This window comes from Mauremys mutica, chromosome 11 (genome assembly GCF_020497125.1).
Source record: "Mauremys mutica isolate MM-2020 ecotype Southern chromosome 11, ASM2049712v1, whole genome shotgun sequence".
Lineage (NCBI taxonomy): Eukaryota > Metazoa > Chordata > Testudines > Geoemydidae > Mauremys > Mauremys mutica.
In genome coordinates, this window is record NC_059082.1 from 14,731,409 (window position 1) to 14,743,114 (window position 11,706).

Genomic DNA, 11,706 nt, shown 5'->3' on the forward strand with positions numbered 1-11,706 from the left:
CCACCTGGACCTGCAGCCTTCCACCCTGCTCTTCTCTTCCTGCCTTCCCTTCCCCACAACCTGCCAAGGCACCTTAATTCTGCCTTCCCCTAGCTCCAGTCCTGCCACAGTTCTGCTGAGGCTCCTCGGTTCTGCCCTAACCCCCAGCCTACCTCCCAGGCCTGCTATGCCATATGGCTTTGTTCATACATAGCTCTGCTGATGCCCTTCGGTTCTTATCTCCAACACCTCCTGCTCTTCCAAGTCCTGGGTGCCCCACTTTGAGCCTAGTACCCCGAGTACATTCCCTTTCTAAAATCCTTCACAGAGTGCTGCCCCCAGAGCTGCTGCCGGGAAGAACACAGCAGAATTTGTCCTACCACCCAGGACACAGTTGCACACCTCTGGGGCTTTCTCCAGTGCTTTATTTGAAGAGGTCCAGGAGAATACATCTTTTCACAACAAAACGCACAAAGACCGAGCCCCTGGGATTCAAGTGGTGCCTGGGAGAGGGGCCCATGGAGAACAAGGCAGGCAAACCGGAGAGTTCCACCCAGTACATGCATAGTAGCACCTTTCAGTGCCCTTGGAAACTGCCAACCTCAGACTGGAGTCTCAGAGAGTCGAAACACATCCAGATCCTCAGGGACGGCTCCAGGTTTTTTGCCGCCCCAAGCAAAAAAAAAAAAAATCCCTCCGAGAGCGCAACTGCCAAAGCAAAAAAAACCCACCCGGAATTGTGCCACCCCAAGCACATGCTTGGCTTGCTGGTGCCTAGAGCCGGTCCTGCAGATCCAGCAAGGAGGGGAAGGGAGAGAAAGAAGGGACTGGAGAGGGGTGCGCGGGGGAGAGAGGGAGTCTCCCGGGACACACGAGCTCTGGGCCTCTATGCTTAGAATGATGCCTAATATCTCTGACTTCATCTGTGCTTCATTGGGAGGGGCAGGGGAAGGACTTTGATGAGCTGTGAGTCACTTGTGTGTGGTTGATCATTCGCTCACATTAACTGGGGGATGGGGGAGAGTGACCCGCCTTACTCTAAATTCCGGCTTGCAGTTGATTTGATGCCTTCCGTGCTGGCTGGGATGGGACTGGCTGGGATGGGATGGCAGAGCAGTCTGTGCGTTAGAAACAGCTGTTCCCCTTTGGAGCCGGTGAAACTGGAGCACGTCCAGGGGGCATCTGCCTTTGCCATCAACCAGTCGCGCACTCTGTGCTTCTCCGATGCCTGGATGCATCACTGCTAGGAAATGACTGTCTAGCCCAAGTGGACGAGCGTGAGCCTGTCACTTCTTATCTAGATGACCCTGTGACCAAGGGATGGAGCCACCTGGTATCAGACACCAAGCTCCCCAACCCGAGATACCATCTCAGTCTCTCTCCACTCTCTGGGTGGAAGGAGATCTGGTGCCCCATTCCCAGCCAGGAGAGAGATGCAGAGGTGGCAATCAGCTGATTAGTGAGACGCCAGGGCCCAGCCACCTGCAGAAGTTTCCCTTCAGTGAAAAAAATGTAAAATTTAAAAAAAAATTGAAATTAAAAAATATCCCAACACCCTGGAAACCTGATCCTTTAAATCCAGGCAGCACCAGGCTGGGAAGTGTCCACTGGCAAAGAGGGAGCCCCTCCCCCTTCCTTAGTTCAGCTTGTAGCAATAAACCCCAAACTTGCCCTTGTCGGGAAAGCCGAAACTCCGGACCCCTGGCTCCGGTGGGCCGCAGTTCGGCCGGGGGAAGGCAATGGGGTAGCGGATGCTACCATCTGCCAGCCAGCCAGCATCGCAGCGATCCAGGCTGAAGAACTTCCACGCCGCATACAGCTGCCCCACCTTGGCAATTTCAGCCCCGTCATCCTGGCAGGCCTGCTTGGCCTCTTCCAACGTCAGCTTCTCCGGGTGAGCCAGGTAGTAAACTTTCCCTGGAGGGGAGAGGCAGAGGGGATGGTCACTGGGAGGCAGAGGGACACTGAGCATGGCCAGCCCTGCACAAAAACCCCTCACTTGCAGGAGGTGCTAGGAATGGGGGTTCACCCCATCTCTGCCTGGATTCAACGTAGGTTAGGGAGTTCAGAAACAACAGGCCACGATCTCCCTGCCTCCCCTGCCATAAGACTGAGGAAGAGGCCAAAGGGATTTTGTACCATCTAAACCAGGGGTGGGCAAACTACGGCCTGGGGGCTGCATCCGGCCCTTCAGACATTTTAATCTGGCCCTCTAGCTTCTGCCAGGGAGCAGGGTCTGGGGCTTGCCCCACTCTGGTGCTCCAGCCAGGGAGTGGGGTTGGGAGCTTGGGCTCCGTGCGGCTCCCGGAAGCAGCATCATGGCCCCACTCTGGCTCCTATGCGTAGGGGTAACCAGGGGGCTCTGCATGCTGCCCCTGCCCCAAGCACCGCCCCTATAGTTCCCATTGGCCAGGAACCACAGCCAATGGGAGCTACAGGGGTGGCACCTGTGGACGGGGCAGCACGCAGAGCCGCCTGGCTGTCCCTCCATGTAGGAGACAGAGGGGGGACATGCCACTGCTTCTGGGAGCTGCTTGAGGTAAGCGCCACCCGGAGCCTACACCCCTGACCCCCTCCTGTGCCCCAACCCCCTGCCCCAGCCCCGATCCCCCCATGTGGAGGGTGCCATGTTATCCATTTGAATGACACAGTTTTGCCAGTCTCTCTCGCCTTGCATCCCAAACCGATTTGTAACCTAAATGGAGCAATCGCTTGACCCAGCGACCTCTACCGTGGGGCACATATGCAGTGTGCAGCAATGCTACCTACCATTTCAGTCTGGGCAATGGAGGAGAATCCCAGATCTAACTGAAGGTGCTCTGAGAATTTAGGGAGGTGGATGGAATTACCCAGGTTAGAATTTGGCTGGGTCAAACATCTCAACTCTTAGAGAAGTTCTACTGGGTCTTTGCAGGCCCTCAGTTTTACATTTCAGCGGAGAGGTGTCTCTTCCAACAGGCAGCACCCCCCACCACCACACTGTGCCCTGAGAACAGAGCGCCTCTTTACTGGTCACCCCCCTTCTCTGCAGCATCAAGCCAGGCTTCTGCCTGACTATGAGCCCTGCAGATGCCAGACTCACCTTTCAGAGCAGAGGAGAAGCAGAAAACGTCAAAGTAGTGCAGGTTCTTGTGGCGCTCGCCGTAGCTCCGAATGCCAGGGGCCAGCCTCTTGCCGCCACAGGGCTCCCGGGGCAGGGAGATGGGGTACTGCACTGTCCCATCCAGCAGCCAGCCGGCGTTGCACCAGTCCAGCCCCTCCTCCCAGGACTTGAAGAGCTGCTCGAAGGACGCGATCACAGCGTCCTGCTCCTCACAAGCTTTCTTGGCTTCATGGAAGTTGAGTCGATAGCGGCCGTGGTGAGGCTGGTATGGGAAAACCACCCCTGGAGGGAAAGAGAGCGGGATTGGCTGAGTCACAGAGCCACTGTGAAGGGTGGCCCCCTCGGGCTATGCCCGCAACCTGACCCACGCCCCTGAGGTGGACGGTACAGATCTCCACCGACATACCCAGGATGAGGCTCCCAGCAAGCAGAGGGTGTCACAGCAGCACCCTGCCCTCTCCCAGGCTTATGCCTCCAAACTCACTGGAGCCAGGCCTAGGCACAGACGAACCCCAAACTGTGCTGGGGTCTCCAAAGCCCCTTGTGAGAACAGCCTCTCTCTGGGGTTTCACTCATGGGCTTGTCCAGGAAAGAAAGGCCCCGGAGTGCCTCAAACTTCAGGCCCAGGATCTCATCTGAGTCCAGCGCAGCCCCTGTCTTATTGGAATCAGGGGGCCAGGCCAAAGACCAAAGGGACAATGACACATGTCAATGGTGACACCTGGTGGCCAGAATGAGGCATGATCACTGCGTGCTCAGAGTTAATTGGGAGAGCTTTGAAGGCTGCTGTGAGTAGCCAGCGAACTTGCCCCTCGCTCAAAGCCTCCGTCCTCCAAATGGCTGGAAGGCAGCTTGGTACAAGTCCCTCTGCTGCAGAGTGAGTGGGTGGCCCTGAATCAGGAACAGGGCTGGCTCCAGGCACCAGCCCAGCAAGCAGCTGCTTGGGGCAGCCAATGGAGAGGGGTGGCACGTCTGGCTCTTCGGCGGCAATTCGGCGGCAGGTCCCTCAGTCCGTCTCGGAGCGAAGGACCAGATGCCGAATTGCTGCCGAAGACTGAAGCGGCGGTGGTAGTGCCGCAGATTGCAATTGTGGCTTTTTTTTTTCTGCTGCTTGGGGCGGCAAAAACCCTGGAGCTGGTCCTGATCAGGAACACAACAAGGTGGCAGGAAATGTGACATTTCCCACCGTTCTGGGTGGGTGTGAGTCTGGGACCATGATGCGGAGCTGGGGTCTGAGCCTATGGAGAAGGAGAACATCATAGGGGGTGACTCTCCGTATGGATCACAGAGCCACAGGTGGGACGTTTCACCCCCTTCTTAGTCTCTTTCTCCAGCACCAATTCCCTGTGCATTGTGCCCTGCGCTGCACAGATTGAGCAGTGAGAAATTAGGCCAGGGAGGGGAGGAGAGATACACACATGTTCTGTGGTCTGATGCCCCCTCCTCCCTCCTGTGAGAGCTACCACCTTAAATAAAACCACTACAGCAGTGTTTCTCAAACTGGGGTCGCCGCTTGTGTAGGGAAAGCCGCTAGAGGGCCGGGCCGGTTAGTTTACCACCCCGTCCGCAGGTTCGGCCGATGGTGGCTCCCACTGGCCACAGTTCGCTGCTCAGGGCCAATGGGGGCTGCTGGAAGCGGTGGCCAGTACGTCCCTTGGCCTGCGCCACTTCCAGCAGCTCCCATTGGCCGAGAACAGCGAACCGCGGCCAGTGGGAGCTGCGATTGGCCGGACCTGTGGATGGGGCAGGTAAACAGCCCGGCCCGCCAGGGGCTTTCCTTACACTAGCGGCAACCCCAGTTTGAGAAACACTGTACTACAGTATGGCATAGCGACAGGCCCCCAGTCCTGCAGCAACACAACTGGATGTCATGCCGCGCCCCCAGGGTTGGAGGTCACTGTTAGCAGGACTTGACCGTGGAGCCTTTGGGTCTTTAAACAGCCGTCTCTTCTACTTGGGGTCAAACACCCAGCTCTGCTAGCACAAAGCCAGCAGCAGATTCCGATACTCAGCCTCCACTAGGGGGAGCCACACTGAGTGGCTGTAGGTTACAGGTGCACTTCAGTGTCGGCTGCACTGGATGGCGGATGAGCCACAGATGTCTAGTGCAGTGTTATTTGCATGCTGCAGTAGTACTGTACCTAAGGGCCCCTGTCAAAGCTCAGAGCCCCACTGTGCTCGGTGCTGTACAAACGAGGAATAAGAAGACATCCCTTCTTTCTCCCTGCCCCAAGAGCTCCTGCGAGTTTAACCTGCCAGAACACAAGTGCAAGGTGATGGCACATGGCAATAACACTGCAGGGATGCCGATCTGGGTGGGCAGGGCCATAGGATTTAGTGGCAATTTTTATGAGGGAGGGGTTCCTTCCTTCACTCTCTCATCTAGTGGGAGAGCATCTGTGGGGGAGCTTCTTCCTGAACTGCTGTGCCATGGCACATGCATAACCCCAGTGTCAGCTGGGCATGGGAGTGCCCCAGCAAGGGGCAGCCGCAGAAGGACCCAGAACCTATGCTGATCCCACTCAGGAGCCTCAAAGGGGACAGCTTCTTGGGTGCCTGTTATTGTCCCCAGGGGCTGTAACCCCATGTGTAACCTCTGTGTGAGGGGGCGTTGCCCCATCTGTTCCCCTGCCCCCTCTCCCCCACTGGACATCGGCCCACTCACCTCGCAGCTCCAGCTCCACAATGCCACTCTCGTCCTCCAGCCCGTCGATCACCTCGCAGCGGTACTTGCCGTAGTCCTGCAGGCGCAGGTCGCTGATCACCAGGGACGCCTCCTGCTCACCCTGCTGGCACAGGTGCACGCGGCCCCGGAACTCGCCGAAGCTGCGGTGCTTGAGCCCGATGGCCACCAGCACGTCCCGCTCCTTGGTGTTGTCCTCCCGCAGCTTGGACCACTTGATGCGGATCTTGCGTGGCGTCTCCAGCTTGGGCTCGTAGTGGTAGCGGCAGGGCAGCGTGATGTTGGCGCCGCGGTAGGTGAAGATGGCGTCTTCTGGGGTCTCCACCACCAGCTTCACACCGTTGAAGTGAACTGGTGGGGGAGAGGGATGAAAGGGGGAATGAGCACTGCCAGGGGACCCCATCCCTCCAGCTCAGGACTCTTCTGCAGCCCACGGGGGAGTGGATTCCCCACGTATGCTACAAGGAGGGGGCAGCCTACCCCACAAGCATCCCCACTAAGGGGTTCTAAGGCAGTTACAGTCCAGCAGGGCAACCAAGCACCCACCAGCGGCTGCAGGGCACCTGGGAAGAGCTAGACGTGTATAGGGAGAGGAGGAGGGAGCAATCTGCCCTGCTCTGAGCACAGTAATTCCTGCAACTGACCACACCATTGATTGACACCAATCTGGCCCCGTCAGCCCCACCTCCTGCACCCTTGTTCCCACCCCCCTTGTACTCTGCCCCTTCCCTCACACTATCTACCCCCTCCTCCTGCACTCGCTCACCACCACCACCCCATTCATCATCACTTCCTCCCTCGGCGCGCACCCTCCCAGCGCGTGTAGGAGAGGGGTGGAGAGAAAGGGAGGCAGGTGGCATCAGATGCTACTGGGGTTAGAGGGAATCCAGTGCCCAGCAGAGGGCAACTTCCCTGTGGAGCAGCAGCTATCTGAGCCCAGTACCCACCAGCTGCACAAGCATGCGAACCTGAGAACTGCCAGCCAGGATCCCCTGGGAGGGAGAAGAGTTGTTCAGGGTGGAACAAGGGGGTAGAACTGAGAGCCCTGAATGGGATATTTGGCCTGCATCTCAGGAAGCCCTTTCAGACATCAAACCCCCGTTAGGCTGAGCTGTCATCTCACCAGGGAAGGGGTGCAAGTCGCTGGGGCCGCTCGCAACTGGAGGAGACGAATCTCCAGGGAATAGGCTACAGGGCCCAATCCGGCCCCAGCCCTATGGGCAAGAGGGTGGACCCGACTGGATGGGAGCTCCTCAGCTGCTCCACCTCCGCTGTCTCTAATTCTGTGACTGCACAAGACGAGGGGACCCGGCGGGAGTGAGACGGAGGAATGGGGCAGAGGTCCCCATCAGACCAGGTTCAAATCAGTTCCATTCTACTCCCGCAGGGATCTTCCAACTGGAGCGAGAGCCAAGGGGATGCAGTCCTGGCATCCTGGCAGGGCAGAGGAGGGCAAGAGGAGATTTCCAGGTAAGGTGGCGGGGGAAACTCCCCTACATTCTACCCGGAGAAGGGGAGCTTTATGGGAGGGGGATGATACCAGCTGGCTGTGGGGAGCAACAGCCCCAACATGCCTGGTGTGAGCCTGGCAACAGTCATCCTCTCCCTCTGAGTTACCCACCCGAAGTTAGGAGGCAAAGACCCCCCCACTTGCACCCACATCCTCTGCCCCGCAACTGCCCCGGCCTCCTTCTCAACAGCTCCCACCCCCACCTCACCCCGATCTACGCCTACTGGCAACATTCCCATGTGCCTGCTGCCTCAGGAACTGGGGAAGGGCAGTAGGTGCGCGATACCTGCCCAGCCTGCCACAGGATTCCCCACCCATAAACACGAGCAGTAGCCTCCCTGCATCATGCACTCCTAGCGGCTGGTACTAAGGGCCAGCCCCTCCCCCGCACACACCTTCGCCGTTGCCGTTGCCCTTGTCATTCATGACATGGTCGTAGTAGAAGCCGTTGTAGAAGGGGAGCCCACAGCAGCCTCTGCCCAGCTGCAGCAGCATCACGACCAGGGATAGCAGCAGCATTGCTCCCGGGAGGTGGACGAACACCTGCCTGTCCAAGAGAACGAGGAGGCTGTGTCAATGCACAGGGGGTGTCTCCCCACCAGCCCAGCTCCTGCACTGTGGTTTTGCATAAGCGAGTTGCTCTGGGTGCAGTTCTCGTGTGATCGCCTGTGCATACGCACGGGTTAGAATTGACATGTGCACAAGCCAGTTTGCACTCACCGCTGGGCCTGGCACATGTATGTTTTGTCGCTAGTACACACACACCGTACAGGCAGCTGCCTGCGCATGCACTGTTAGAAAATACTCCTTTACCATTTAAAGTATATCCTGCTGAGAGAGGGTAGGCCTCGAATAGCAGGGAGCTATTTCACAGCCAGAGCTCCGAGTGCCATCTCCCACAGTGCCTGCACAAAACCAAACGCCCTAGGTCTGCCCCTTCCCCGAGGCCCCGCCCCCGCTCACTACATTCCCACTCCCTCAGTGGCTCACTCTTCCCCACCCTCACTCACTTTCACAGGGCTGGGGCAGGGGGTTGGGGTGTGGGCGGGTGGGGCCACAAATGATGGGTTCAGGGTGCAGGAGGAGGACTCTAGGACCTGTCTGAGAATAGCCACTGAAGCAGCATTGCAAGCCCCTTATTTCCTCTCCTGTCTCGATGCCAACAGTCCCCTGCTCACCACTCACTGAGCTTTCCAGGGAAAGCACGTGAGGGCGGGATGAGACAACAGGTGTTTCCGAGAGTCCATGGACGTTCTCGCCCTCTGGACAGCTTCTCTTGTCAGTGACCAAGTTTGCAAGGCCTTAAGCTACTCTTGGTGGCATTTCTCTGTGCAGAATGTGATAACTTTTGAGTGCTGCATACGGACCCCAGGGCTTGTGGGAGAGAATGGGGGACCCTAATATGGGGGGCACACAAAGCCCCTGGCATGGGGTGGGAGGGATAGGAGACACTGGTATGGGGGAGGGGGAACATGGGGGGAGAATTGAGAACCCTGGCATGGGGGAGGGGAGGATTGGGAGCACACGGAATCCCTGGCATGTAGGAGGGAAGGGGCGCAGAGGGAAGGGGCCGGGACTGTCTTCTTCTTGGTCTGTGTTTGTACAGCACCTTGCACAATGGGTCCACGACGGGGAATCCTAAATGCTATAGTAATACACACAATAATGGGGGGGCTCACAGAGCCCTGGCATAGTGGGGAGAAGGAGGATGCTGGGATGGTGAAAAGGGGCAAACAGCATTCCTAGCATGAGGGTGAGGAGGGTCGCCCGGAGTCTCTGGAATAGAAGGGGAATAGAAAGGGTGGCAAATAGGGGACTTGTGGGGGGAATGGAGGAATCCAAAGAGCCCTGGTGTCTGCGACCCCCGAGTTGAAAATCTGAGGGAAGAACCTGGAGTTAGTGCTGGGCAAATCTCTTTGGCTGAAAGGATTTTCCATTGAAAACAGCAGATTCAGCGACACTGAAACATTTAGCAAATTTGTGTCAAACCTGTGTCAGAAACACGCAAACGTTCTGAAAAAGCGGAAACGTTTCGATTTTTCAGATCAAAATGATTTTTTGTTTTGAAACTTCCTTCGGTGTCGTTTAAACCCAGTCACGGCCCCTTTAATATGGTCGGAACTGGACCTCCCATGTCGGCTGTCCCGGAACCATTGTTTTCATTCTGGTTTTTGGAATTGCCAAGGACCCTCCCAAAATCCATTCCTTGCCCTCCTCTCCTGGGAGCTTCCTTCGCTCTCTCGGTCCTTTAACGCCGCTGGACAGAACCCTGCAGAGCAACCTCTCAGGAGCAAACCTGCCCCGGAGCTGCGCTTGGCAGGGGACTCTCCCGCTCTGACATCTGGGACTAAGCCATGTTATCGCTAGGACAAGAGCTGACTGGGTTTGTCATGATTAGCAGGTGGCTCTTTAACATACGGCAGTCGTGGGAGACGTTAGGGCTGAACTAGGGAAGAGAACAATTGTTTTGCAAATCCCAGATCTCTTTAGGGGAAGCTCCTCAGACCCTCCAGCATTATCGGCAGACACTTCTTAGGGTTTCATAGGCCATAGAGAACCAAATCAAGTGGAGCCAGGTGCAGCTCCCAGAGATGTATAGATTCTCAGACCAGCAGGGACCACTGCAATCATGTAGTCTGCCTGCCCGCATACCACAGGCCATAGCACTTTCCCCAAATAATTCCTGGTTTGAACTGGAGCGTATCTTCCAGAAATGTTTAGCTGGCTGCAAGCTCCTTTAGAGCCAGCAGAGGGCGCCCTGTACTCATCAGCTCTCCAGTCTGCCACTAGACTGGGTCCCTGGAAGGAATTTGACATCGGTGCCCCCTGTTTAGACAGGGTTTACAAGCTCCTTTGAAACCGCCACCATCCATCCGGGGGATGTGGGAGGTGAGAGCAGGGGGCGTGCAGAGACAGGGCAGCCCGAAGGCATGCGGCCCTTTCCCTTCAGAGTGATGCATGCCAGAGCCACACAGCCAGCTCCCCACTGCAGCAGCCCAGGCAACTGCTCAGCCGCTGCCCCAGGGTACAGGGAGGGGGGTTCTAGTCCTAGTGTAGGAGCCGCACACCCAGCCGCATTTCTGGGAGTGAGGCGGCTTGTGGCCAAAGTTCAGGGCAGTGAGTGAGGACTCCTGGGTTCTATTTGCACCTCTGACACTGTGTCCCTGGGTGACACTTTCCCCCACTCTGCCTCAGTTTCCCTATCTGGAGGGAGCTACTGGCCTGAGATCTTCAAAGGAGGGAGCAGGCCACAGGCAGAGCCCCACTGCTCTATAGTCCACTAGCTCCTATTGTCATTTACACGCCTCTGAAACCAGGTCAACCAGCGATCCACCAGAACAATCCTTCCAGCCTGGGATGTCCCAGCACAACGCGCCGCTGCTGCCAGCTACACCCAGGTGCATACGCTCCCACGTGCCGATCTGCGCCTCCCTTGAAGCTTGGGCTCCCTTTATCCAGCTCTTGTGCTTCATCTCGACTCACACCAGCCCTCGCCCCCCTCTGCCACTTCCTTCCTCTCGCCCCCAGTTATTTGTCTTTCCATTTGTAACCATTACTTTGCTGTGTAATGTGCCTGGGATCCAGTTACCCTGAAGGACACTGTTCAGAGTGCCAAGGGCTGGTACTATCAGAGCCTCACCAGTGGGGCAGCAAAGCCTTCGCTAGCCCCTTGCCCTATATCCAGGGATTCACCTTACCCCGAGAGTCACCCTTCGAGACAGATCACAGATTGGTTTTAAGCCCCAGGCGATCACGCCTGTGCTATCTGTCCTGTCCCAGCAGAACCTCCAGCACCAGCCTCACTCCCAAGGGGTCTGCCAACTCTGGGCATGGTTAGCAGGCAGTTAACAGGGTCCCTGCAGCCCCCCACTAACTTCCAGGGGACTATTCCTTGGCAGCTCCCTACTCTTTCCAATGCTCCTTGTCCCCACCAGCAGATCCACACTCAGTCCCACTGGAAAGGGCACAGAAAGCAGGATTCCTGCTCTCCCACACTAGACCCTGTGCAGAAAAGCTTTGGGGTCTTCAATCATCCCCTACTTACGCGTGGGAGCCAGTCAGTGTCCTTGGGAAAGTTGAGGAGGCTCCTGGGTTTCCCAGCCTGAGTCAAGCTGGAGGGCTGGAGTGAAATGTGTTTAGGGCTCTTGCATGGGCTAAAAGGAAACAGCAGCAGGACAATCCTCACTGCTCCAGAGCCAGCCTCTTAAAGGGAAACACACTCCATTTCCCATCTATGCCTCAGAGAGCGGAGAGTGGGGGCAGAGGAGGGATGGAGAATGAAGGCCACTGAGTTTTCAGCCCTTTGTCCAGAATCGAAGGGGGAGTTAGGACAGTGCTTCCGCAAGCGGTCGAAGAATTTCCATTAACATCTCGGCATCGCCCTAGGCCAGTGGATCTCAGACTCTGACCGGCGCCCCACAGAGCCCTTCT

At 57.1% G+C, this 11,706-nt stretch overlaps 1 protein-coding gene across 2 annotated transcripts; it reads right to left on the minus strand.

Annotated features, from left to right (window-relative positions):
* Positions 1-448: 448 nt before the first annotated feature.
* Positions 449-11,453, minus strand: HAPLN3 (hyaluronan and proteoglycan link protein 3). Of its 2 annotated transcripts, none has more exons than XM_044981237.1 (5): positions 11,321-11,453; positions 7,671-7,822; positions 5,748-6,116; positions 3,062-3,364; positions 449-1,896 (listed from the first exon to the last, which is right to left on the minus strand). In XM_044981237.1, exons 2-5 carry the CDS (start codon positions 7,792-7,794, stop codon positions 1,616-1,618), a joined length of 1,077 nt encoding a protein of 358 aa, XP_044837172.1. In that variant the 5' UTR covers positions 7,795-7,822; positions 11,321-11,453; the 3' UTR covers positions 449-1,615. The 2 variants fall into 2 exon arrangements, with proteins under 2 accessions (XP_044837172.1, XP_044837173.1); XM_044981238.1 differs by having other exon boundaries at positions 7,671-7,818; positions 11,321-11,417.
* Positions 11,454-11,706: the final 253 nt, after the last annotated feature.

Excerpts from the sequence above, each read along its gene's own strand:
- HAPLN3 (XM_044981237.1), bottom strand. The coding sequence starts at position 7,794 with ATGCTGCTGCTATCCCTGGTCGTGATGCTGCTGCAGCTGGGCAGAGGC. Across the intron at positions 3,365-5,747 it reads TGTGGAGCTGGAGCTGCGAG|GGGTGGTTTTCCCATACCAG; the intron begins GTGAGTGGGCCG and ends CTTTCCCTCCAG. Across the intron at positions 1,897-3,061 it reads CTTCTCCTCTGCTCTGAAAG|GGAAAGTTTACTACCTGGCT; the intron begins GTGAGTCTGGCA and ends TCTCCCCTCCAG.